The 26,435-nt window shown below is 46.1% G+C and overlaps 1 protein-coding gene across 1 annotated transcript in view; it reads right to left on the bottom strand.

Moving 5' to 3' along the window:
• Positions 1 to 3,113: 3,113 nt before the first annotated feature.
• The window catches only part of LOC134339384 (afadin- and alpha-actinin-binding protein B-like), a 33,255-nt gene continuing 9,933 nt past the window's right edge, over positions 3,114 to 26,435 (bottom strand). Inside the window, exons 5-13 of the mRNA XM_063035840.1 lie at positions 25,361 to 25,496; positions 20,051 to 20,126; positions 16,970 to 17,144; positions 13,514 to 13,628; positions 8,952 to 9,088; positions 6,407 to 6,568; positions 6,145 to 6,265; positions 5,150 to 5,330; positions 3,114 to 3,584 (exon numbers count right to left, since the gene is read on the bottom strand). Of these exons, the coding sequence (XP_062891910.1) occupies positions 3,407 to 3,584; positions 5,150 to 5,330; positions 6,145 to 6,265; positions 6,407 to 6,568; positions 8,952 to 9,088; positions 13,514 to 13,628; positions 16,970 to 17,144; positions 20,051 to 20,126; positions 25,361 to 25,496 (1,281 nt within the window). The 3' untranslated portion in view covers positions 3,114 to 3,406. The remainder of the gene's footprint in view (positions 3,585 to 5,149; positions 5,331 to 6,144; positions 6,266 to 6,406; positions 6,569 to 8,951; positions 9,089 to 13,513; positions 13,629 to 16,969; positions 17,145 to 20,050; positions 20,127 to 25,360; positions 25,497 to 26,435) is intronic.

Raw genomic sequence — 26,435 nt, 5'->3', positions numbered from 1 at the left:
ACTGGCCCTTCTACATCAGCCATTATGGATGAGACGTTAAATCAATGGGAAGACTGATCCCCAGCTCGATCTCAAAGTGCACCATTAAACTTTTTAAAAATTTACCACTTCTGCCCGTGACGCCGCTGGCTTTTCGGGCAGAAATGGAGGTCTGTGTTTAGTCATACCGTGCCACTCAGATGAAGAAGGATTCTTCATTGCTGTTGGGATCGTTAGTCCTGAGAAGAACCCTTAAACCTGGGGGACCAGTGGAACACTGTTAGTCTGACCTCTAAGATCCCGACTAACACTCTGGTTCATTGAGGCATACAGGCTTCCAAACCCATCTGGAGGATTTATTTTTAAAATCAGTTTTATCTTGTGGGACCCTGGGTGCCCTCCTCCTTCCCATTCTCCTATGCCCACTCTCCTCTCCTATCAGACTCTTTCTTCTCCAGCCCCTGTCCTTTCCCACCCAGCTGGACTCACCCATCACCTTCCACCCAGCTTTTTCCCCTCCCCCTACCTTTTTATTCAGGCATCTTCCATCCCCCCCCCCCCCGCCACCCCCACCAGTCCTGATGAAGGGTCTCGGCCCAAAATGTTGACGGCTACCTCATTTCCATAGATGCTTCTTGACCTGATGAGAGCCCCCAGAGTTTTCTGTGTGTTACTTTGGATTTACAGCAACTGCAAAATTTCTTTTTTTTGTGTGTGTGAACTTACTGGGAATAAATTCATTAGCTGAGGTAATTCACCGGCAGTGAGGAGCTTTGGAATGTTCCAAGTTGTTCTACGGAAATAAGTTACTCCATTAGTTCAGATCTGTAGACCCTCTTCCAAATTCTTGCCTAATGTCACTCTAAATGACTGACAGCAAATCAGAATCAGATTTACTATCACTGCCATATACTGTGAAATTTGCTGTTTGCGGCAGCAGTATCATGCAATACATTAAAATACTATATATTGCTAGAAGATTATATATAGTTAGATACGTAGTGCAAAAAGAGTGAGATACTGCCATTTCCATCTCCGTGACTTCTCTCTGGTCCTATGCTGCTAATTTGCTGTCAAAGTTTCATCTACTTCAGCACCATCCATTTCCTACCGGCCCCACCTCCTGTTGGAACTGTAGTTATCTGAATTGCTGCTGCTCGTGTCCAACTTCACACCGCTCCTGGTTGCCCATCGTCTATACTCAGTATCTTGTGTGAAAGCTGCTGGCTAGGTTGTGCTACTAAATGGAGCACGGTGCCCTGTTCGACTCGCGGCTACCGAGAGTCACTTATTGTACAGGCTGGGCTCATTTGCCCCTGGAGCAACCGGTGTTCAGGGGCGACCTGGTAGAAGTCGGAATCTGATGCGTTATCACTGACACGTCATGAAATGGTTCTTGGCTTGAAACTTTATCTGTTTATTGCCCACAATAGATGCTGCCTGATCTGCTGAGTCCCTTCAGCGTTTTGTGTGTGTTGCTCTAGATTTCCAGCATTTGCAGAATCTCTGGTGGTTTTATTCTGAAATGTGTTGTTTTGCAGCAGCAGCTCAGTGCAGTACATAAAAAGTACCACAAGTTACAATAGCAGATAAAACAAATGAGTGCAAAAAGAGCAAACTCGAGAGATGGTGTTCATTGTCCATTCAGACATCTGCTGGTGGAGGGGAGGAAGTTGCTCCTGAAACACTGAGTGCAAGGCTCCAAGTTCCTGTATGTGGCAATGAGAAGAAGGCATGTCCTGGGCAATAGATGCCACATTTTTGAGGCATCATCGTTTGAAGATGTCCTCTGTGCTGGGGAGGCTAGTGCCCATGATGGAGCCGGCTGAATCTATAACCCTCTACAAACGTTTTCTGATATGGTGCATCGGTGTCTCCATGCCAGATAGTGATGCAGTGAGAGATGATGGGAGGCATAGTAAATAGGTAAATAGTCAAATCAGTTTAAACTTTCGGGCCAGAACGTTGATGTCCTGACAAGGGGTTCTGGCCCGAAAAGTTGACTGATCGTTTCCACGGATGCTGCCCGACCTGCTGAGTTCCTCCAGCCTGTTGTGAGACAGGTGACAAGACAGCAGCATGGCCTCAGCTCTAGCAAGGATTTGGCCTCAAGTTGTGAGCTTGCCTGCTGCTGCAGTCCAGGTGAGAGGACATTGGAGACAGTGCGGCATGAAGTCTGCTCATCTGGGAGCTGGCTTCTCCCATCAGTGCTGCCCTCCAGTGTTTTAACTGGTAGAATGACAGCTTGAATTGCCAGGAGCTGTACCATCAATTTGCATGTCACTAAGGAACTTGGATCATACAGACGTTTTCTTGCATAGTGATGTGCTTCTCTCAACCATTTTGAGTGTGTGTTATGCACCTTGGCCCCAGTGTATCTGTATCCATTGGTTTGAATGATAAATCAAATCAAGTTTAATTAACTAAAAAGACACACACACACAATGGTCAACAGGTCATGCAGCATCTATGAAAAAGCAACAGCAGCTGCTATTTCAGGCTGACGTGCTTCATCAGGACTGAGAAAGAAGAAAAAGATGTCAGAATATAAAAGTGGGGGAAGGGAAGGAAGACAAGCCAGAAGGTGATAGGTGAAGCTGGGTGGGTGGGTGGGTGGGTGGGTGGGGAGAATGAAGCAAGAAGGTGGGAGGTGACAGTGGGAGTAAGGGGCTAGAGAAGAAGCAATCTGATGGGAGGGGAGAGTGGACCATGGGAGAAAGCGAAGGAGGAGGGACAACAGGGAGAGGCGATAGGCAGATGTAGATGCTCAACTCGGGTATAGAATCGGGGAAAGAGGAGGAAACAAAATTACTGGGAAAGTATCAAATTAAGGAATTACCAGAAATAATCAATGGTTAACCAGGTTAATTAGTGAGATCAAGGGAAGTTAATGCCTGAGTTTTAATATTCCAAAGATACAATAAGGTCTCTTGCTATCTGACTATATTAACTCACTTCAATTGCATGCTGTTCAAATCTATAAAAGGCCACTGTATTGTTAAAAGAAAGTTTATTAAAACATTTTTGCATGCTTGTCAACACTGATAGTACAGAGTCCTGAGCATCAGCTTACTCCTGCATGTAAATCTCCAGGTTCAAGAATGTCTGCTGACTGTACATGAACTGGGGACAATTTAAATATTTGTACATCAAAAGCCCAAATAGATGGGCATCACATCTCCAACTTTAATACAATAATCCTGGGAATGAGTGAGTTCAGTCTTGTTTTGCCATTCTTAAACTTTGCAATGAATTAGTGTATTTAATTTGCTTCAAAGTACTCTGTTACAGGTTAGCACACCCTAAAAACAATCAGAAATTTAATCATATTGTACCAGCAAGGCAAGGAATACAATCAGGCACTGAGTGGCAGATGATTTCATTTCATCTGCTTCTCGATTTAAATCTCATACAAGTCGTGAGACTATTAGACTGGTGTGTGCAAATCCCCGACGTACAGGGAATCATCAGGTTCATTCAGAAGCAGGGCACTTCTAATCCACACCAAATCATTCCTCGTTTGGGTTGCTGAATCTCGCCGGAGAGGCAGTCTGAGTCTCGCGCTGCAGGATCTTTTAAGTCGCGCAACAGTTGCTTTCCTGAGGCTGTGAGAAGTACGAGGAGTCAAAAGTCAGCAGCAGGCACATTGAAAGGTCCACAAAATAGAATCAAGTTAAACTGATTGGATATGCTACGCTCTTTCTGCACATAATTTCAGATCAATGAGAAAAGAGCCCTTAAAAATGATTAGATCAAGACTACTTATTGAGCAAAGTTAATATTCTGAGGATATTTGTGTGCTAGCCATCATGCACACAAATGCAGTCAGTACATCAGCTCCAAGATGCACCCAAAAATACTGAAAACCTTGCAAAACCAAAGAGCTGATTATCAAGTACAGGAGGAAGGAGCCAGAGGTCCATGAACCAGTCTTTATTAGGGAAATCTGAGGTGGAAAGGGGCAGGGGCTATGAATTTCTTAGCATCACATAAGAAAATCCGACTTGGACCAATACACATGTGTCATCAGAAGGAAGGCACAATGGCACTACTTTCTTAGATTCATTGATTTTGTAGATTCAGCATGTCACCATGGGTTCACAGTGGAGAGCATTTTAACTAGTTGTATCACAGACCTATTCGGAATCACCAATGCCAAGGAATGGAAAAGGCTACAGAAATTGGTTCACCAGGAGTTGAGATTTGGTATGTCACCCAAAGCGCTTACCAATTTCAACAGATGTATGGCAGAGAGAGCGACCTTTTACTCAATATTTTCGTTTAATTTGATTTATTACTCTTCCAATTTTTTTTTCCTGAAGTTTTAGATTTGATCAGAAAGTCTTTCTTTTTTTTTGGTCGTATCCTCAGGATGGACTGCCCAGTCCCTTCTTTTCCTGTATAGTGTTGTGGGGTTTTTTTTTCCTTCATTTTAAATTCAAAGTTTTTTCTTTCCCCTTTATGAACTGGTAAGAGGAGAATTGCTGTTTTCTTTTTTATTATATGTTATATACTGGCTTAACACTATGTATGAATTTGATAACGTTTATCTCATCTTGGTTTGTATTGATATATATATATATATTTATTTTCGAGATAATTCTCATTTGTATTTCTGTTCCTTTTAAATCAATAAAAAGATTAATGAAGGAAAGAAAGGCAGAGAGCATTGTGACTGGTTGCAACACCGCCTGGTACGGAAGTTCCAAAGCACAGGATTGAAAGAGGCTTCAGAGAGTCGACGACTCATCGCAGGCTCAAGCCTCCCACCATCGGGACATCTTCAAAAGGCAGCATTCTTCAAAACGATCCTCACCATCCGGGACGTGGTGTAATGAAAACAGATCATCAGGGAGGAGGTACTCTCGGTGTTTAGGAACAGCTCCTTCCCTTCGGCATCAGATTTCTGAACAGTCCATCAGCCCTTGAACACCACCTCATTACTGATACTTGGCATTATTTAGTTTGTATCTTATTGTAATTTATGTATTGCACTGTACTGTTGCCACAACACAATTTTCATTCTGCGGGTGGCCTTTACAACTCTGACTACTGTACCGTACTTTGAAGGAGCTATGGACCTGTATCCCTAGGTACCTCTGTACAGGTAAACAAGGGGGTGATAATGTGAAGTTCTGGACAGTATCAATTAACGAATATTAACACTCACCTTTGTTCTGGAGTCATCCCCAAAGCTTTGTACAAGTCATGGGCTGTTGGCAGGGAATACCTCCGGGAGCTTGTATCTTTGGCTGGTGGGCTCGGGGTACGTAATGGATGCCGTGAATGCATGGTCCACGTACCCATCCTGTGTCTGGTTGGAAGCAGAGATACCTTTCCTTGGTCAGGGCCTGGGAATGTGAGGCAACGGTTCATTAGCAAACTCACACAGGATGCAAGTATACAATAAGGAAGGTCACTAATCAGTCTCCAACACCTTGACATCACAATAGAAAGTTCCTGGAGAGTGGGATTTACGAGTCTATGCTCCACCGATGGACCACAAGACATAGGAACAGAATTAGGCTACTTGGCCTATCAGCTCTGCTCTACCATTCTATCATGGTTGATTTATTTTCTCCCTCAACTCAGTCTCTTGCCTTCCCCAATTAACCTTTGACTTCCTTGCTAATCACACCATTCCACCTTGAAGCCCCAAGAATTTTTTCCTCTTGGTGTCAGTGTGTAATGAATATTCGCTTCCAAGCCCCAAAGGTTTTATTGATAAACTCAGCTTTTTAAGCACAGCAGCAGATACTGTGCAAGGGACAAGGCATTGCTGTCCAATAAGCTGACCTTTAATCAGTATTCTTTGCACACTATCTTGACTTAATCAGGAGAAACAAAAGGGTCCATGTTGGCCGAGTTAAACTATGACCTAATTGAGAGAAGGATCCACTTTGGCCTAATTAAACACTCCATCCCTGGTCTGACAATCTGGATGAGAAACATCACGTACTGATGGTGCAGAAACTCTGCAGGTCGGGCAGCATCTATGGAGAAGAGTAAAGAGTTGATGGTTCCAGCTGGAGACCCTTCATCAGGTCTGGAAAGGAAGGGGGATGATGACAGAATAAGGTGGTGGGAGGAGGGGGAAGGAGGACAAACTAGCAGGTCATAGGTGAAGTCATTGCGTTGGGTGAAGATAAAGAGAAATACACTCACTAGTCATTGCACGGGGAGTCCGTAACCTCTGGCTGGGCTTTGTCCTGAACTCCCGAAATGGGGTCAGGTTAAGGAACTGCTCCTTTCTGAATTGTGCACATTCCTGCTCGAACAATTTTCTCTATCCCAACAAAAGAAAACAAGTGCAAGAGTCACAGGTTGTGCAGAGAGACCCGGCTTCTCAAACCTTCTGCAGATATCCCACAGGTTCCTTTAGGAGCTCCGTTCAGCTGTGGGAACACAGGACCAGTTTACCACTTACCTCGTAACCCAGTCGAATCGCTGCCTCTGTGAACTTTTCCCGCTCCACCTTAAAATTCTCCTTCTGCTCCTCAAACAGCTGCTGTTCCTTGTTAAACCACTCCATTTCTTCTAGCAAATCCGGGCCCTGGGCCAGATCTTCCCTCTTGATGGCCAGCTGGTCCTAAGATTTAAAACCATTTCCAGATGGGATATGTAAGAGCTCCCAACCCACTCTCACATTTAAAGATCTCTCACGCGGAAGGGGAGATCCCCGCCAGAGAGGGTTGCCTGAAATCCTCGTTCTCCAGGAGTTCAAACGTTCCCCACACAGCTGCATTTAAAGAACTCGAGATATTCACCCAAACCTCTCCATCAAGCCATTGGCACCTGAAACCACCACCAAGTGTCCAATTTACTTAGATTTACAGCATGGCAAGAGGCCATTCTGGCCCAATGAGCCAGCATCGCTCAAGTACACACACCTGACCAATTAACCGACTAACTGGTACACTTTTGGAATGTGGGGAAGGGAAAACAAATTGGAGCACTCGAGGACACCCATGTGGTCATGGGGAAAACCCACTTACAGACAGCAGCGGGAACACAATCTGTGTTACTAGCACGGTAATAGCGTTACGCCAACCACTACGATGCCACGATTGTAACAAGCTACTCTTGTGCTCAGGAGCACAGCAGTGAACTGCTGCTGTCCGTGTGGGTGAATGGGCTCCCACCGTCTCTTCACGGAAGGACATTCCACACTGCTTCTATCTAATAGAGACGAGGTAACCGATAGACGTCCAGCTCAGTTTGGCTTGTGACTGAAGGAATTTGGGGAAGTTTCACATCTCCTTGCAATTTTGGAGCCCAGCAAATGGCCGATCAGATCCCTGCCAGGTGACAAATCAATCCCATTCCACCCCCTCATTCCTACTAATTTATCCTATTATTCCCAAATTCCCATCAAGGTAGTATCATCCATCATTTGGGACCCTCCCCTTCAGGCTCCTGTACCCCCTCCCTCTTCTTCTTGCCTCCATCAGGGAGGTGCTACAGGAGCCCAAAGAGACACACTCATCACTTTAGGAAAAACTTCTGGGAATCCTTCCGCCATCAGATTCCTGAATGGACCACTAACCCATGAATATCTCAATTTTTGCTACATTTATATAGTTTAAAAAAAAATGTATTGCACTGTATGTACAATCCATTTTAAAAAAAGGATGCGCCCAAAACAATCGATTTAACACCATGCGGTATGTCAGTGACAATGAATCTGACTCTGAGCTTCCACCACTCACCACACGCCAGGGACAATCTGCAGCAGCCAGTTGACCTATCAAGCTGGACAGCTGAAGGAGCTGGAAAGAAACCGGAGAATCTGGAGGAGACACAGGAGGTCAGGGTGAGCATGCATAGCCGAGGGCGCCCGAGGACAGGGACGGACCTGGGCCGCTGATCCGGGGAGGCAGCTGTACCGTGCTGCTTCTCTGAGGGGAGGACTGCAGGCGCGGGACGTCCGGTTGAGGCGACCCTCGTGTATTTGTAGGCGGCACACACCGCAGACGCTGTGTGGGCAAGCTGGAGGGAATGGATGGCCACTCTCAAGCAGCCTGCTGTGGTTTGGACAGCCCCGAGTACTACAGGGTCTACAGCAGTCCACAGAACCAGATATCTGCCCAGCACAACCAGCGCCAGAGGCAGGTAACCACAGTGCATTCTAAAGAGTGCACATACCAGAGCTATTGTGGACTGGTTTTGGAGTGGTGGGCGAAATGTGGCCGACTGATACTGGGTGCTGTTGAGCTTTGCGTTGTCACAGATGCACGGACCCAGGGGATGCGTTTCGGTGTCATAGGGTCTTACTGTCGTAGGAAAATACAGCATAAACAGGCCCTTCAGCCCATCTAGTCCATGCCGAACCATTTAAACTGCCTACTCCGCATCAATCTGCACTGGGACCATAGCCCTCCATGCCCCTACCATCCATGTACCCATCCAAATTTCTCTTAAATGTTGAAATCGAGCTTGCATGCACATTCCACACTCTCATGACCCTCTGAGTGAAGAAGTTTCCCCTCATGTTCCCCTTCAACTTTTCACCCTTAACCTCTGGTTGTATTCCAACCCAACCTTAGTGGGGAATGCCTGCTTGCATTTACCCTGTCTATACCCCTCAAAGTCCTGTATACCCCTATCAAATCTCCCCTCTACCTTTTGTTCCCAGGAATAAAATCCTAGCCTATTCAACCTTTCCTTATAACTCAGGTCCTCCAGACCCGGTAACATCCTCGTAGATTTTCTCTGTGCTCTTTCAATCTTGTTTTCAGGTGAGCAAAACTGGACACGAGAGGTTGGCACGGTAACATGGCAAAAAACGCAATGGTCTTACAGTGACAGTGATCACCGATTTGTGCCACTCTCTGTAGGCAGTTGGTACTTTCTCCCTGTGACTGAGCCAGCTCCCTTCCACATTCCAAACGCGGGCGGGTTAGTGAGTTGAGGTCCTGCATGGGAGGTACGTGCTGGAAGCGCGGCGCATCTGCTTGACCCAGGGGAGGTACCTGGAGAACCTGCTGCTGTTGCTGAATGATTTGTCTGCTCTCCTCAAGCTCCAGCTTCAGCTTCGCCATCTCCTTTTCATGGTCAGTAATGCTGACGACGTGCTCGCCCTCCCCGGCAACCGGCGATTTCTGGGCAGCTGAGGACACAGATCATATGGAGACAGCGATCAGTCGGGCCCACTTACTGATTAGGTGTCCAACGCATCACCGGCACCAGCCTACCACCAAAAAAACTTCTACGGAAAGGTGCCGGGAAAAGGCAAACACCGTCATAAAGGATCCCACTCACTCTGCTTAGAGCGTTTCTCCCACTCCCATCGGGGAAAGAGGTTGCACAGCATCCACAACAGGACCACTAGACTCAAAAGTAACCTAGTGCTGATCACCACCTTCACCACTACATTCACTCCTCTCCTCGGCCCCTCAGCACCCTCCATTCCAACCCCCCCCCCCCCACGCACTCTGTGTACTGGCTATGAATACAAGGCCATACTCAATAGTTACTTGTACATTGTGTTTTATAGGATTGCTTTTATTTATTTTTAAATTCTCTACTCCCCACTGAGCTTTCATTTCCTCTCATCTGCCTATTTACTCCCCCCCCCACCCCCGAGTCCACTCCTCCTTCCCCCTCCAGCATGATCCACGCTCCTCTCTGACCACATTCCTCCTTCTCCGGCCCTTGACCTTTCCCTACCCACCTGGCTCCACCCATCACCTTCCAGCTAGTCTCCTTCCCCTCCCCCCACGTTTTACTCTGGCACCTTCCCCCTTCCCTCCCAGTCCCGATGAAGGGTCTGGGCCTGAAACGTCAGAGAGTTGATTCATTTCCATAGACGTTGCCTGACCTGCTGAGTTCCTCCAGCATTTGTGTGTGTTGCCTTGGATTTTTTATGCTTATTGGTTCATACGCTGCATTGGATCTGGAGTAACAATATTTTCCTTCTCCCTCACACTCATGCGCTGAAGAAGGACCATAAACAATCTTGACTTGTGCTGGCCAAGAGACAGTGCTGGCCATTCATTTCCTTCGTTCTTGGGGCAAGAGGTTGCTGACAAGTCCAGCATTTACCGTCCATACCTGATGGAGTTAGACCTGCCACAGTTGCCCTTAACTTAGTTACAATTAGATCAAACAGGCAAGAATAATGAGATGTTGATGTCCTTTTCAGATCAACCTATCATTACAGATAATGAATTATCTTTAGAAGCAGAAAATAGGAGCACAAGATCATAAGACTAAAAGGCCATTTTAGTCCATGGAGTCTGCTCTGCCATTCCTCTCAGCCGTGATCTCCTGCCTTCTCCCTGTATCACTTCATGCCCAGGCCAGTCAGGAATCTCTCAGCCTCTGCCTTAAATACACAAAGACTTGGCCTCCATAGCTGCCTGTGGCAAAGAATTCCACAGGTTCACCACTCTCTAGCTAAAGTTGTTCCTCCTCATCTCCATTCTAAAAGGATGCGCCACTATTCTGAGGCTGTGTCCTTTCGTCTTAGACCCTCCCACCATAGGAAACAGCCTCCCCACATCAACTCTATAAAGGCCTTTCAACATTTGATAGGTTTCAATGAGGTCACCCCTCATTCTTCTGAATTCCAGTGAATGCAGGCCCAGAGCCATCAAACACTCTTCATATGACAAGCCATTCAATCCTGGAATCAGTTTTTGTGAATCTCCTTTGAACCCTCCCCAGTTTCAGCACATCCTATCTAAGACAAGGGGCCAAAAACTGCTCACAATACTCCAAGTGAGTCCCCAGTACTTCTTGCGATGTTAGCATTCATTTCATTTGCCTTCCTCACCAGACTCAACCTGCAAACTAATCTTTAAGGAATCCTGCACAAGGACTCCCAAGTCTCTTTGCACCTCAGATTTTTTTTTTAAATCTTCTGTCCATTTAGAAAATAGACAACCCTTTCATTTCCTCTACCAAAGTGCATGACCATACACTTCTCGACACTGTATTCCATCTGCCATTTCTGTGCCCATTCTCCTAATCCAAGTCTTTCTGTAGCCTCTCTACTTCTTTAAAATGATCTGCCCCTTCCCTCATCTTCATATTGTCTGCAAACTTTGCAACAAAGCCATCAATTCCATCATCTAAATCATTGACATGTAACGCAATAAAAAGCAGCCCCAACATAGACCCCTGTGGAACATCGTTAGTCACTGACAGCCGACCAGAAAAGGCTCCCTTTATTCCCACTCTTTGCCTCCTGCTAATCAGCCACTGCTTTATCCTTGTTAGAATCTTTCCTGTAATATCATAGGCTCGTACTTGTTAAGCAGCCTCATGTGTGGCTCCTTGTCAAAGGCCTTCTGAAAATCCAAGTGCACATCAACTGATTCTCCATTGTCTGTCCTGCTTGTAATTCAAAAAATTCCAACCGATCTGTCAGGTGAGATTTTCCCTTGAGGAAACCACGCTGACTATTGCCTATTTTATCATGTGCTTCCAAGTGCACTGAAACCTCATCCTCGATAATCGACTCCAACATCTTCCCAACCACTGAGATCAGATCAACTGGCCTATAATTTCCTTTCTTCTGCCTCTCTCCCTTCTTGAAGAGTGGAGTGACATTTGCGATTTTCCAGTCTTCTGGAACCAATCCAGAAACTATGATTCTTGAAAGACCAATGTTTCCACAATCTCTTCAACCACTTCTTTCAGAACCCTGGGGTGTACACCACATGGTCAAAGTGTCTCATCTACCTTCAGACCTTTCAGTTTCCCAAGAACCTTCTCTCCAGTATTGGCAACTTCACACACTTCACGACCCCCAACACCTGGAACTTCCACCGTATTGTTAGTGTCTTCCACAGTGAATACCAATGCAAAATACTTAGTCAGTTTCCTTGCCCCCCGTTACTACCTCTCCAACATAGTTTTCCAGCAGTCTGATATCCACTCTCACCTCTCTTTTACACATTATGTATCTGAAGAAACTTTTAGTGTCCTCTGTAATATTATTGGCTAGCTTACTTTCATATTCCATCTTTACCTTCTTAATGACTTTTTTTTAAAAAAGTTCTCCATCTGGGACATGACCTCTTTGTGTTACTATCTTTGGTGAGGAGGTACAGGAACCTGAAGACACTCAGTCAATGTTCTTCCCCTCCACCATCAGATCTCTAAACGCTCCATGGACTCTACCTTATTATTCATCTTTTGTACCATTTATTTTGTAACTTATTTTTAAAATAAATGTCTTGCACTGTACTGCTACCACAAATCTGCATGGTAACGCAGTGGGTTAGCATGGTTCTTTACTGAACAGGCAACCCCGGTTCAATTCCCACCCTTGCCTGTAAAGACTTCGTACGTTCTCCGTGATCGCGTGGTTTTCCGCCAGCTTCTCTGGCTTCCTCCCACAGTCCAAAGCCGTACCGGTCGGTAGGTTAATTGGTCATTGTCAATTGTCCCGTGATTAGGCTCAGATTAAATCAGGAGTGGCTGGGAGGAGTGGCTCGAAGGGGCAGAAGGGCCTATTCCGTGCTGTATCTCCATCAGTAAATAAAAGGTAACAGGTTACAATGCACACGCCAGTGACAATGAACCCGATTCTGAAATGGTTCTTCAGGTCTGCTGCACCATTCAACATAATCAGGTTTAATCACCGACATGCTGCACTTGTGAAATTTGTTGCTTTGTGGAAGCAGTACAGTGCATCTGCAAGTTACAATATAAATAATGCAAAATTGAATTAGTGAGATAGTGCTCAGAAACCCAATGGAGAGGAAGAAGCTGGTCCTAAGACAACAGGAGAATACTGAAAATGCCCTGTAGATCAGGGTATGAGAACTCAATCTCACATTCCATGGAATCATACTGCTATAAGCCACCAGAGATGGACGAGGGTGACCCCAGTTCCCAGCTCTCAGCTCTGCACAGTTACAGCTCATTAGTTACATGAAGACATGGTGAAGGTCTCTCCCTTTCAGGCCACAAGACCCAGATCCCCATTGAGTGAAATAGCATGTTATCAACTAGAATTAAACTCTGGACTGCAGGAGATCAAGGAGTGATCGATAGAGGTTTAAAACATTATGAAGGGCATAGAGGGCGAAAGCGGTTTGTTTTGACCCCAGGGAGGGGGATGCTAAAAATTATAAGGCCATGGATTTAAGACCAGAGGAGAGAAATTTAAAAGGAACATTGGGGCAGTGCGTTCAGACAAGTTTGGTGTGCATCAGTCAGGGTACGGGGGGGGGCGGGGGTATATAGGGAAATGGGCGGAGACTGAGGCTGAGAGGGAAATGGATCAGCCAAGATGCTCCTATATCTTGTGGTGTTAAGGTATTTGGAATGAGCTGCCAAAGATGGTGGTTGAGGTGGCTGCTTTGGCAAGAGAAGCCACCTGGGCAAGTACGTGGATAGGAGAGGTGGCAGACGTGGGCAGCTTGCTGGGCAAAACCATCAACATGGATGATACAGGCTTTCCCAACAGTACGATTATATTGCCTTGTTTCTGATCTTTGCCCAGAGAAACTAATTGCTTGACCATCTGTTAACTTCCAGTCAAGTTACCTTAATGAAATAATGCCCCCAATCTCATTACCAGCTATTCCTCGTGTTTCCAAGTGATCCTTTAACAAGTTCCACTGCTTCAGAAGGCCATCAGTGAAATGTTTCCGGTCCACATCCTGCGTTTCATTGAGGCCCACGTCTTCCTCCTGTTCCAGAAAAGCAGCACTTTAAAAGTTTGTCACACATTTTACTTCCAGCAATGGTCAGGATGGTTTAAAAAGCAGGACAGGAGCCCCAAGTTCAGGAACAGCTATTACCCCTCAACCATCAGCTCCTGAACCAACGTGGGACAACTTCACTCACCTCAACACTGAACTATGGACTCACTTTCAAGGGCGTTACAACTCATGCTCACAATACTTTCAAATCTCTTACCATCTCTTTCAGTTAGTCCTGACGAAGGGTCTCGACCCGAAACGTCGACTGTACCTCTTCCTATAGATGCTGCCTGGCCTGCTGCGTTCACCAGCATTTTTTTTTATGTGTGTTGCTCACAATATTTATTACTATTTTGTCTTTCTATTTTTATATTTGCATTATTTGTTGCTTTTGCACATGGTTGTCTGTCTGTGTACAGTTTTAATTGATCTTGAGTTTTTTTGTATTTACTGTGAATGCCTGCAAGAAAATGAACCTCTGTTGTATATGGTGACATATGTACTTTGGTAATAGATCTGCTTTGAACTTTAATTTGACATTTAATGCAACTACAGCACAGAGGGCCGTCTCGCTGCAACTGGGTCAGATTTTAGTGGCCTGTTGTGCAGAGCCAGCTTTGTCTTAAAAGGGGAAATTGTGTCCGTGCTTGCAGGACTCAAAGGCTTGTTGCATTAGAGATTTCATCCCCCACCCTCTTTCCACTAAGTCTAAGACTGGGGGAGGGGGGGTGGTCCATACGCTCAGAATAAGCTGAGAAGGGATTTCTGGCGGGTCTTTAGTGGAGAAGCTCAGTCTTTAAGCTTGTTCAAAACGAGACGTGTTGCAGACGTGAAGGGAATCAAGTGAAAAAAGGATAGCGCTCTCAGGTGGAGTTGCAGGTAGAAGATCAGAAATGATCCTATTGATTCAAGAGGGCCAAACGGACCACTCCTTCTCAGCTTCCTCACAGAGCGTGGAGATTTGGCGCCCATCTGCAACTGGGGGCCAGACCAACGCTTACTTTGAGTTTCGATCAGTGACATCGGGTCAAGGGAAGGGGCTGTGGAGTAGGGTCACAGCTCAATTCACTGCTGAACTAGCTCAAGGGACTCATTATGCCACCACTGTTCACAGGACCAGCCTCATTAGGAGATCGGAGGTAGAGACAGTCAGTAACTTTGAATGTTTTGGTGTTATATTATCAGGGGATCTGCCCTGGGACAAGCATGCCAGTGACATCACAAAGTTCAAAGTAAAATTTATCTGGGTACATACATGTCAGCACGTACAACCCTGAAGTTCCTTTTCTGCTGGCATACTTAGCAAACTTATAGAACGGTAACTATAGATAGATAGACAGACAGACAGACATACTTTATTGATCCCGAGGGAAACTGGGTTTCGTTACAGCTGCACCAACCAAGAATAGAGTATAAATATAGCAATACAAAAACCACAAACAATCAAACAATATGCAAACTATGCCAGATGGAAATAAGTTCAGGACCAGCCTATTGGCTCAGGGTGTCTGACCCTCCACGCAAGGAGCTGCAAAGTTCCATGGCCACAGGCAGGAATGCCCAGTGTTGGATCTCGGTGGAATCTGGACGGTGTCCAACAGCAAAAAGTTCAATATCCGGGCTACAAATACGTTCCTTGATCGTAATATGACCAAGATTGCACCATCCATTGTTAACCAGAACAGCAAGCTCCCAACTCCTTTAAACCGCAAACATCAGGAACTAAACCGTAAAGGCATGACAGCACCTCTACATTCTTAGAAGTTTGCATAGATTAGCATGTCATTTAAAACTTCGATGAACTTTTATAAATGCACAGTGGAGAGCATCCTGACTGACTGCATCACAGCCTGGTGTGGAAGCAGCAATGTCCAGCCAGAGAGAAGCCTACAGAAAGTGGGGGATACAGCCAGTCCGTCACAGACCAAACCCTCCCCACGAGAAACCGGTATCCATCAAGGATCCCCACCACCCAGGCTATACAGTCCTCTCACTACCTTCACATTGGGCAGGAGGGACAGAAGCTTTAGATCTCACACCACCAGGTTCAGAAACAGATATTACCCCGATAGCCATTAGGGCTCCTGAACCAGCGTGGACAACTTCACTCACCTCAACTCTGAACTGGTTCCACAATCTACAGACTCGCTTTCAAGGACGCTACAACTTATCTTCAATTTTTCTTTTATTTTACATAATCTAACTTTTGCATATTAGTTGTTTGTCTGTCGTTGTTTAGGTATAAACTTTGTACTTATTTTCCTGTAAATGCCCACAAGAAAATGGATCTCAAGTTAGTACCCGGTGACATATACGGACTTGGATAATAAACGTGCTTTGACTTTCAACAAGCATGAGACAAGGGCACAGGGAACAGAACAAGCCTAATTAGGCAGCCTAATTAGGTTAGTGTTCCTCAAAAATGGGACCTTCAGTGGGATTAATAGTCTAGGTCACCACCAGCTTTTAAGTGACAACCATGCACAGAGCAGGATTCCTGAAGAATCACTTCATTGAACAATAGCATTGATCAGCAGCATGCATCAAAGTTGCTGGTGAACGCAGCAGGCCAGGCAGCATCTGTAGGAAGAGGTACAGTCGACGTTTCGGGCTGAGACCCTTCGTCAGGACTAACTGAAGGAAGAGTGAGTAAGGGATTTGAAAGTTGGAGGGGGAGGGGGAGATCCAAAATGATAGGAGAAGACAGGAGGGGGAGGGATGGAGCCAAGAGCTGGACAGGTGATTGGCAAAAGGGATATGAGAGGATCATGGGACAGGAGGCCCAGGGAGAAGGAAAAGGGGGAGGGGGGGGAAGCCCAGAGGATGGGCAAGGGGCATAGCGGGAGGGACAGAGGGAGAAAAAGGAGAGGGAGAAAAAGAATGTGTGTATATAAATAAATAACGGATGGCATACGAGGGGGAGGTGGGGCACCAGCGGAAGTCCGAGAAGTCAGTGTTCACGCCATCAGGCTGGAGGTTACCCACTCACGCCTCCTGTCCCGTGATCCTCTCATATCCCTTTTGCCAATCACCTGTCCAGCTCTTGGCTCCATCCCTCCCCCTCCTGTCTTCTCCTATCATTTTGGATCTCCCCTTCCCCCTCTCAAATCTCTTACTAGCTCTTCCTTCAGTTAGTCCTGACGAAGGGTCTCGGCCCGAAACGTCAACTGTACCTCTTCCTAGAGATGCTGGCTGGCCTGCTGCGTTCACCAGCAACTTTGATGTGTGTTGCTTGAAATTCCAGCGTCTGCAGATTTCCTCATGTTTGTGTTTTTAATTAGCATTGATCATTGATTTCAGGCTGGCCTCATCACAGGGCTCACACTCACCAGCAGGGACTGAAGGGAACTGGGTCTGCAGAGCTTCTCCTGGGATCTCAGAAGATCACTCATCTCTTTCTTCATGTGGCTCAAAGCCTTTTTTAGCTCTGCATTGTCCAGTGCCAGCTGCTTGAGTTGTGCCTCGTAGTTACTGGCAAGAACCTTGTACATCTCTCCTTCCCTCCTGCGGCAGAGGAGAGAACAAAAAAAGTAGAGAAAGAAAAAACAAGGAAAGATAAGCTTTATTTATTCAGATGCAGTGCGGAATTGGCACTTCGAGCCACATCACCCAGCAATCCCCTGATTCTAACCTAATAATGGAACAATTTACGATGACCAATTAACCTACTAACTGGTATGTCTTTGGAATATGGGAGGAAACCCATGCGATCACGGGGAGAACGTACAGACTCCTTACAGGCAGCAGTGGGAATTGAACTCCAGTTGCTGGTACTGTAAAGCGTTGTGCTAACCACTATGCTACTGTTCCACCCCTACACATCAAAAATGCATCATCTGCAACAAATGAAATCAGGGAGGATTGGGGACAGCCCACAAGTGTCACCGTGCTTCCAGGCCAATGTAGCACGCCCACAACTTTCTCACATGAACTGTACGTCTCTTTGGAAAGCAAGAGGAAACGGGAGCACCCAATGGAAACCCACACAATCACAGGGAAAAGTTACAAACTCCTTGGAGGCAGTGATGGGAATCGAACCCCGATCTGTGAAAGCCGGCACTGGAAGGTAATTGCATGAACCGTCGTGCTTACCGTGCCATTCCCCGTTCTCAAAGCACACAGTCCCTCTTGCCTCTCCTGCATCCAAACAGGACACAGGAGCTGGTATCAACCTCACTGCTGCTGCAGCAAGCTCCACAGTAAAACAGGATTAACTCTCACCATTCTTCGCGAAAGGGACTCAGCGTTAAAGTGGGGTTAAGTTTGTATCAGTCAGCATCGGAGAAATAAATTCATCTGCCCTTTCGACCACAAATTTACTAGTTGTACATTTGTGGCAGAGTAGCCGAGATGGGGTGTACAGGACAGGGCTGTCCGAGCTGTCGGTACAGAAACCAGCTCTTTAGCCCAACTCTACAATGAGCACAAGACATTCTGCACATGCTGGGAATCCTGAGCAAACCCAAATGCTGGAGGAACTCAGCAAGTCAGACAGCATCTACGGAGGGGAATGAACAGTCAGCGTTTCTGGTCAAGATCCTTCATCAGGACTGGAAAAGGGGAGGGGACCAGAAGCCAGAATAAGGTGGTGGAAGGGAGGGAATGAGAAAGGAGGCAGGAAGAGGAATTGATGGATATTAGCGAAATCAAAGTTCCAATAAACATCAATTTGAAAATCAAGTTATTTATCATCTAGGTACTTACCTTGAAGTTCATTTTCTTACAGGCAATTTACAGGAAATACAATAGAATTTAAGACAACCTATACAGAACAAAGACCAACAACTAATGTGCAAAAAACAAATTGTGCAAGTAATGAGAATGAGTTGTAATAAGTCGGTCTCAAAAGCATGTCTGCAGGCTGCTGAACAAGTTTAGTGTTGTGGTGAGTGAAGTATCTAATAATGTGGCCATAGCAGTGCAGCCGTGTGCGGAGACACAGACACAATGCTGGAGGAACTCAGCAGGTCAGGCAGCGTCTATACAAAAAAGTAAACAGTCAAGGTTTTGGGCCAAGACCTGATGAAGGGTCTCAGCTGGAAACGGCAACTGTTTACCCTTTTCCATGGATGCTGCCTGGCCTGCCGAGTTACTCCTGCATTTTGTGTGTGTTACTTCGTATTTCCACCATCTACTGATTTTTTTCCCCCCCGAGTTTGTCAACCCAGTGTGGTTTTCTGTTGCTGTAGCCCGTCCACTTCAAGGTTTGACGTGTTGTGCATTTTGAGATGCTCTTCCACACACCACTGCTGTAACGCAAGGCTATTTGAGTTACTGTCACCTTCCTGTCAGCTTGAACCAGTCTGGCCATTCTCCTCTGACCTCTCTCATTAACAAAGTGTTTTCATCCACAGAACTGCTCACCGGATGTTTTTGTTTATTTTTTGTGCTGTTCTCTAAACTCTAGAAACTGTTGTGACATTTAGATCACACTTCTTCCCCATTCTGATGTTTTGTCTGAAGAACTGGACCTCTTGACCATGTCTGCATGCTTTCACGCATTGAGTTGCTGCCACATGATTGGACAAGTGTGGAAATGCCAGGTCTAGAGACTATTGTTCGTGAAAACCCCAGGAGCTATCTCAGAAATGATGGTCCGACTGCTCCAAGAACAGAATTCTAGTCACGCACGAGCCAACAGCAATGTTGAGGAGAGCATTTTGGAGGCCAAAGGAACAAACCAAGGTACTGGACAAGACCAATGTGGTCTACAAAATCCAATGGAAACATTACATCGGCCAACCTGGGAGAAAACTATCCATGAACATCAACTGGCTGTAAAGTGGCATGACCAACTCTCTCTAAACTCTACCCATGAAGACAGAGAGGGCACAAATTTGACTGGGCATCAGTGAAAATTTTGACGCGGTATGCAAGAGAATTCCTAGAAGCATGATTTTTCCAAGACAATTCTGTAAACAAACATGTAGACTTTGGCTCCTAAATAGGATCAATGTGTGGTCTGGAATTTTGCCCAATGCACAAAGTTCACCACTTAACCAATCAGCAGCGAGGTTTCCTCCTTGCATCACAAATGATGACCAATCAGCTGATTAATAAGTATATAAAGGCCAAGCATTCTGAGGACAAGCCAGTTAACAGCACACAGACGATGTCTCCTCGTAAGCTGACAAAATGTTTGCAAGTAAACTATTGTTTATCTTTCCTAGTTTTTTGGGCTGCATTGGATCCAGAGTAACAATTATTTCATTCTTTTACATTTGTGTACAAAAAAAGAGATTAAACAACCCTGAATCTTTGCTGAGGCAGAGTCCACAGAGGGGAGATTGGTTCCTGTGATGTGCTAAGGATGTTGTGCGGAGTGTAGAACACAAGCGGTTCAGCCGGTAACCTCGACAGTTATACTAGATGGATTAACAGGACAACACAATGCCAGACAGACTTCCCACCTTGATTCAGTCTTCCCCGTCCTCCACAACGAGCGTCTCCCATCAGATCGCCCAATCTGATTCAGGATATCTATAGCTTAAAGATTTAAAAATTAGCTGTCATATGTATATTGAAACATCAAAATGAACTGCATCATTCGCATCAAAAAGTTCAAAGAACAACGTATACAACCCTGAGATTCACCTTCTTGCAGACAGCTAGAAAACAAACACCATAGAATATAGCACAAATTAAAAACAAACACAAATAATAAATAAATAAATAATACTGAGAACACAAGTTAGAGTTCTTTGAAAGTGAGTCTGTAGGTTGTGGAATCAGTTCAGTGTTGGGGTGAGTGAAGTTATCCACACTGGTTCAGGAGCCTGATGGTTGTAGGGTAATAACTGTTCCTGGTGATGAGAGACAAAGCTCCTGTACCTCCTTCACAATGGCAGCTGTGAGAAGAGAGCATGGCCTGGATGCAGGGGGTCTTTGAGGGTTAGATAACTCAAAGGATGCCCTTGACCGTGGACGTCGTGGTGCAGATGTGACTTGACCATTAAGCTTTAATGTTTTAGGGAATTTACATTTCAAAACCACGTCACTTCCTCTCAGCAATGTTGCTGGGTTACTTTCAAACTCTCACTGTTAAGATGATTACACTTTTATCTCAAAGTGAATTCATTACCGAAGTAACCATATACAACCCTGGGATTCATTTCCTGTGGGCGTTCACGGTGAGTACAAGAAATAGGATCAACGAAAGACCACACCCAACAGGACGGACAACAACCAATGTACAAAAGAAAAACAAACAAATAACAACAATAAATAAGCAATAGATAAAGAACATGAAAATATAGGTTTTTTTGCAAATAAAACAGCAGAGGCGTTTAATATTTAAGAAAAACTATAACAACTCATTATTGTACTCCAAAACCTGAACTCAAAGTGCGTTAAATGAACTTACATCATCACGTCAGACCAGCCTCTTAAAGAGAATCCCAACTCAATGTCAGTGGTTGTGAATTATGTACGTTTCCACCAATTATATTACCCTGCACATGCGCCTCCCACCCTGGGAATTCACAAAAACTGGCATTGGGAACCTGCCGGGAGCTTGAACAAGCTGCCTAGTTCAGGTCCTGTGTCCCACGGCTGGAGGGACAGCAGGTGACTCTGGGTTATCCGGGGTGTGTTGACACACTCACGGTCACGTCGTGATGACAGGAGCTTGGCGGCGCAATCCCCCAAATCTCGGTGGGCCGGTTCAAGGTGACCTATCGAAATATATTCAGGTCTACCCCACCCCCCCCAACCCCGTCTCCGAGGAAGGTCCTTTCTCTTCATTCCAACATGCAGGTCGGCCCATCGTGAGGGGCTCAAGGCCAAGGGGCTGTTGGTGTGCATCGTGGCAAGTGAAAACAAACAACGTGCAATAGAGATCACCAGGAACCCAAAGGTTCTGTATGCCATGATGGGAGGTATGAATAAGTGAAAAGGAATTGAATTTACTGAGGACAGTGGAATGCTGTTCAGAGGCTGACCAAGTCAGGAATAAAATCACCTGGCGCTCGTAATGGCTGCCCGTATACCAACTCAGCCACGGCTGACTGCAGGCCCTCGTTTGGAGCTGTTCTGAGCCCCAGCAGGACCCACAGGAGAGGATCATGCCAGCACGCAGGGAAGCCCTCAGGGCAGCCTTTAAGGGATGGAGAAACCGCTCGCATCGGCCATTGGACTGTGGGTGATACGCAGGCCTGTCGCTGAGGTTCTGGGGCATCGCAGCCCAGAGGTCTGGTATGAACTGGGGACTGCGGTCAGGGGAACGATCAGATAGGGTCCAAAACCGAGCAACCCGGGTGCTGATGAATGCCTGAGCCTTGTCTGTGACCATCGCCGATGCTAGGGACGACCTCCGGCCACCCGGTGGTACGGTCCACCATGGCAAGGAGGTGTGTGAAACCGCTGGAGGGGGCAAGAGGACCAACAAGGTCCACATTACCATGGTCAAACCATCACTCAAGGTCCTCAATAGATGCCAATGGTGCCTGAACGTGGCGGTTAATTTTTGCCCGCTGGCACTCCATACAGGATGCAGTCCAATCACGCACGTTTTTCTGTGGCCGTGCTAAACAGGCGTTAGTGCAGCCAGTTTCTGTGAGGCCTTCCCGCCCAGATGCGAGAGGCCATGGAGTTGAAAGCAGTTTCTCTCCAGTTTGCAGGCACTATGGGCTGAGGAAGACCAGTTCAGACATCGCATAGGAGAGAAACCCCAGTTTCCCCAAACTTAACGTCAGCCAGCTGCTGGCCCGTGACTGCTGTTCGGTAAGCCCAGACCTCTGTGTCAGTAACTCAGTCGGCTGCCACACCTGCGCAGTCATCCCCCATGTATACGGCCTCAACGGCTAGCCGTGAGAGGCAAATCAGCCATGGCATTATATTTCCCCTTGATATGTTTATATCAGTTGTGTTCTCTGATGTGTCGGCCAGGTGGTATTGCTGCTGTGCAGATTAAGGGTCTGATGTTTCGGCCATCTCATGCACGAGAGATTTGTGGTCAATGAATACTGTGAAATGTCAACCCTCCAGAAGAGAACAAAAATGGTGGACAGCCAGATAGAGACTCAGAAGTTCAAGGTCAAATAGGCCATACTTCCTTTCAGGGGGACAGAGCCGCTGGCTGAGGGTGGTGAGCAGCTGTCACATACCTTGGTGAACTGGTTTGCACAGTACCCACAGTATAGTCTGAAGCGTCATTAGTAATGGCTATAGGCGAGGTGGGGAGCGGGTACACCAGTAGGGCCACATTGGAAAGAGCTCATTTGGTATCAAATACCCTGGTCATGTCTGCTGACCAGTCAATCATGTGATTAGTGGTATTACCTTTAAACACACTATACATGGGGAGAACACGTTCAGCAACTCGTGGACTGGAGCAGTGATAGAAATTCACCATGTCTAAACACTCTGTAGCTTTTTAGTATTGCAGAGTGGTGGGAAATCCATGATGGCGGCTACTTTTGACAGGAGGGGTTTCCATACCTTCTGTGGAGATCCGATGGCTGAGAAAGTTGGAGGTTGACAACCCAAGCTGGCAATTAGCAGGGTTAATAATCACCCATATTGGCTTATGTGCTCGTAATGTGTGCAGAGATGTGATAAATGTTCGAATTTGGATGCACAGGCGACAAGTTTGGCATCCAGGTAAAGATAAAGAAAATCCAAGTCTTTTAATACAGAGTCCATCAGCCGTTGGAAAGTCTGTGCTGCATTTTTCAGTCCAAACACATGCACAGAAACTAAAAAAGGCCAAACAGAGTTATCAGAGCTGTTTTCAGAATGTCCTCCCAGCACACAGGGGACCTGATGGCAGCCCCTAACTAGATAAACTTTGGATCAACTCCGGATAAATGTGCCATAAAGTTTCAGATGTGTGAGACCAGGTAACAATCGGAGATGGTGGCCTCGTTAAGGAATTGGTAATCAGCACGTGAGTGGCAACCACCATTGGACTTGGGGACCACGTGGAGGGGCGAAATCCAGGGGCTATGCAACCAGAGAACAAAGCCAAGCTTTTCCATGTTGGCAAACTCAGCCTTCATGGTTGGCAGCTTTTCTGGGTCCAGTCTACACACACGGCAATGGACTGGTGACCCATTTGTGGGAATATGGTGTTTGACCCCATGTTTTGTGACTGTAGTGGAGAATGTGGGCTTGGTGAGGTTTGGGAATTCGCCCAGCAGTCATGCAAACTCACATGTGGTGGTGCATGCACTTGACGGGTTTGTGGGGAACTTACCAGGGGAGCAGGGGAATGACCCAAAGTCCTTGATATCCACAAGCCGGCAGTTCTTAACATCAGCTAACAGTCCTTGGGCACACAGGAAATCTGCACCGAGAAGAGGTCTAGCCACTGCAGCCAGGACAACGTCCCATGTGTAACGTCACCCACTGAAGCAGAACGTCACCCATCATGTCCCTTACGTCTGGATCTTGCTGCCGTTGGTGGCCTCCAGTGAGGTTTTGTCACTTTTGTCTTCTCATCAATAGGTGACGCTGGCACCCTCACTTGAGCACCCGAGTCACACAGGAAGTGCCACCCTGAAAGAGTGTCCATAATAAACTGTAGAGGACCCTGGCAGCTGTTCATAGATATCTGATGTCCTGAAATTCCGGCTCCGTCAAAGCTGCAAGGCAGTCGGCACTTACTAGCATTCCTACCAAAGTGAGTGTGTTAAAAAAAAAAACACAGGCCTGACTTCGTCTGGTTGGCAGCCGTGGGCATCCTTGTGTTGGGGGCCTTGTTGACCAGGCTTATTGAGGTAGAGTAAGGATCACTGCCCAACTGAGTGTAGACCATCAACTGTTTTAGCAAGCTCCCTATAGCCCTTCACGGTGCATTGGTGAGGGCTATGTGAACTTGATCGGGCATTTGTCGCATGAAGAGTTCTTTAAAAATAAAACAGGGATGGTGATTTCCCAGGAGAGGGAGCATGTGGTCCATTAGCTCTGATAGCCTGGCATCACCAAGGCTGGGCAAGTAGAGCAACTGTTTGACATGTTCTGGAGTCCGATAGTGCAAAAGTCTGTGAAAGGCAAGTTTTCAGCGATGGGTACTACCAGGGTCAGGAGAGTGTTAAAGTAGATTCACCACTCTGGCAGCCGTGGAGTTTCAGAGTGATGCTACCACATTGTAGAATGTGGTGTTCTTGCAGTGAGAATTGGGCCTCGGCATATATAAATCAAGCAATGGCATTTTGCTCCTAAACCTCCAACAGTTTCAAAGTGACTGTGTTGGCCCACATGTTCATGCTCTGGAATTGCCCAAGAGCACCGCGGTTACCAAAGTAGGGTTTCCGAAATAAAAACAGATGAGGGGTTTTCTATTTGAGAAAAACTGAACGCAAAGTGCAGTAAAAATACTTTACGTAATTACATCACCACGTCAGACCAGCCTTAAAGAGAACCCCTGCTCAACGTCAGTGGTTGTGAACTGTGTGTTTACTGAGTTCTCAGCATGAACTTCAGATTAAAAACTACACGGTGACAAGATTGTGGCCTGAAACAACCAAGGTGTTCCAGTGGAGATGTCGGATGATTCTTTCAGAGCATTGCATCATCTTTGTGATGTCATAGAAGCAAAACTTTAACCTCCTCTACGTGAATGTGCTCTGAATTCACATTTCCCCTCTCACACTTTGCTTGAAGAAAAAAAAAAGCAGGTCAAAATGATCGACGTAATTCGCTCAGAGCAGGGTGCCTGTGAATGGCCCAGGATACCAAGGCTGGTCCAGTGCAGAATCAACCCATCCCCAGGTACCTACCCATCCTTTTGTCCCTTTTATCTGTCAGGTGGTGATGCATCTTCTCCTTCAGTTTGGTCAGCTCCTGTTCCTTCCTCTTCAGGTCATGGACATGCTGAGCAGTCCGGCTCGTAATGACATTCTGCAGTTTCGCCACCTGAATTAGAGGCAGCAGAGATCACCATCTGGAACTCAATCCCAAACCCCTCTGCTCCCTGCCCTTCCACCAGTAAATAAAAAACAAAGGAGAGTATAAAGGGACAATTGTCAGTGAACAACATCCATGCTAAACGATGCTGGGTTCAACTAAACCTCCCTCTTCTGCCGGAACATGAACCAATTCCATGTGCCCAACTTCTTAAATGTCACTATCATATCTGCTTCCACCTCAACACTGGCAACTGGCTCCGAGTTTTGAAAAAAAAAACAACTTACTTTACAATTCCTCTAAACTTTCCCCTCTCACCTTAAATGCTTGTCTTCTAGTATTTGTTGTTTCTACCTGGGAGAAAGATTCCGACTGCCCCCGATATTTACGTTTCTCAGAATTTACAATACATCTATAAAGCAGGGACAGGATCTTCAGCTCCACAATGTCAATTTAAGCTGCACATCTGCCCACAAAGTATGTTCAGACTCAAAACAAAAACATTTTGTCAGTTTGTACTCCTTCCCCTCACCCTACCTCCCTATTCTGGCTTCTTCCCCCTTCCTTTCCAGTGCCAAGGATGGATCCCAGCATGAAACCTGAACTTTGTTACTCTCTGTAGATACTGTCCGACCTGCTGAGTTCCTCCAGGATGTGTTTTGCTCTAAAAATGTTTTGTATAATTTTTTTAAAAAACTTTTCATCTGCCAAATACTGTTGACTTAGGAGTTTTCATATTGGGAAATGCTTTAAATACCAGTTCCCTTTCTTGTAACCACAACTGGCACTGTGTATCGTATCAGATGTGTTTAAAAACAGAATCTGAATGTTCAGTGGGTGTCAGCAAAACAAAAGAGTTGGGCACCAATTACAGAAACACACACAAAGTGCTGGAGGAGCTCAGAAGGTCAGGCAGCATCAATGGAAATGAATAAAGAGTCGATGTTT

This window comes from Mobula hypostoma, chromosome 29, assembly GCF_963921235.1.
Source record: "Mobula hypostoma chromosome 29, sMobHyp1.1, whole genome shotgun sequence".
Lineage (NCBI taxonomy): Eukaryota > Metazoa > Chordata > Chondrichthyes > Myliobatiformes > Myliobatidae > Mobula > Mobula hypostoma.
The sequence above is the reverse complement of the archived record's forward strand: the minus strand, read 5'-3'. Positions and strand labels throughout refer to the sequence as shown.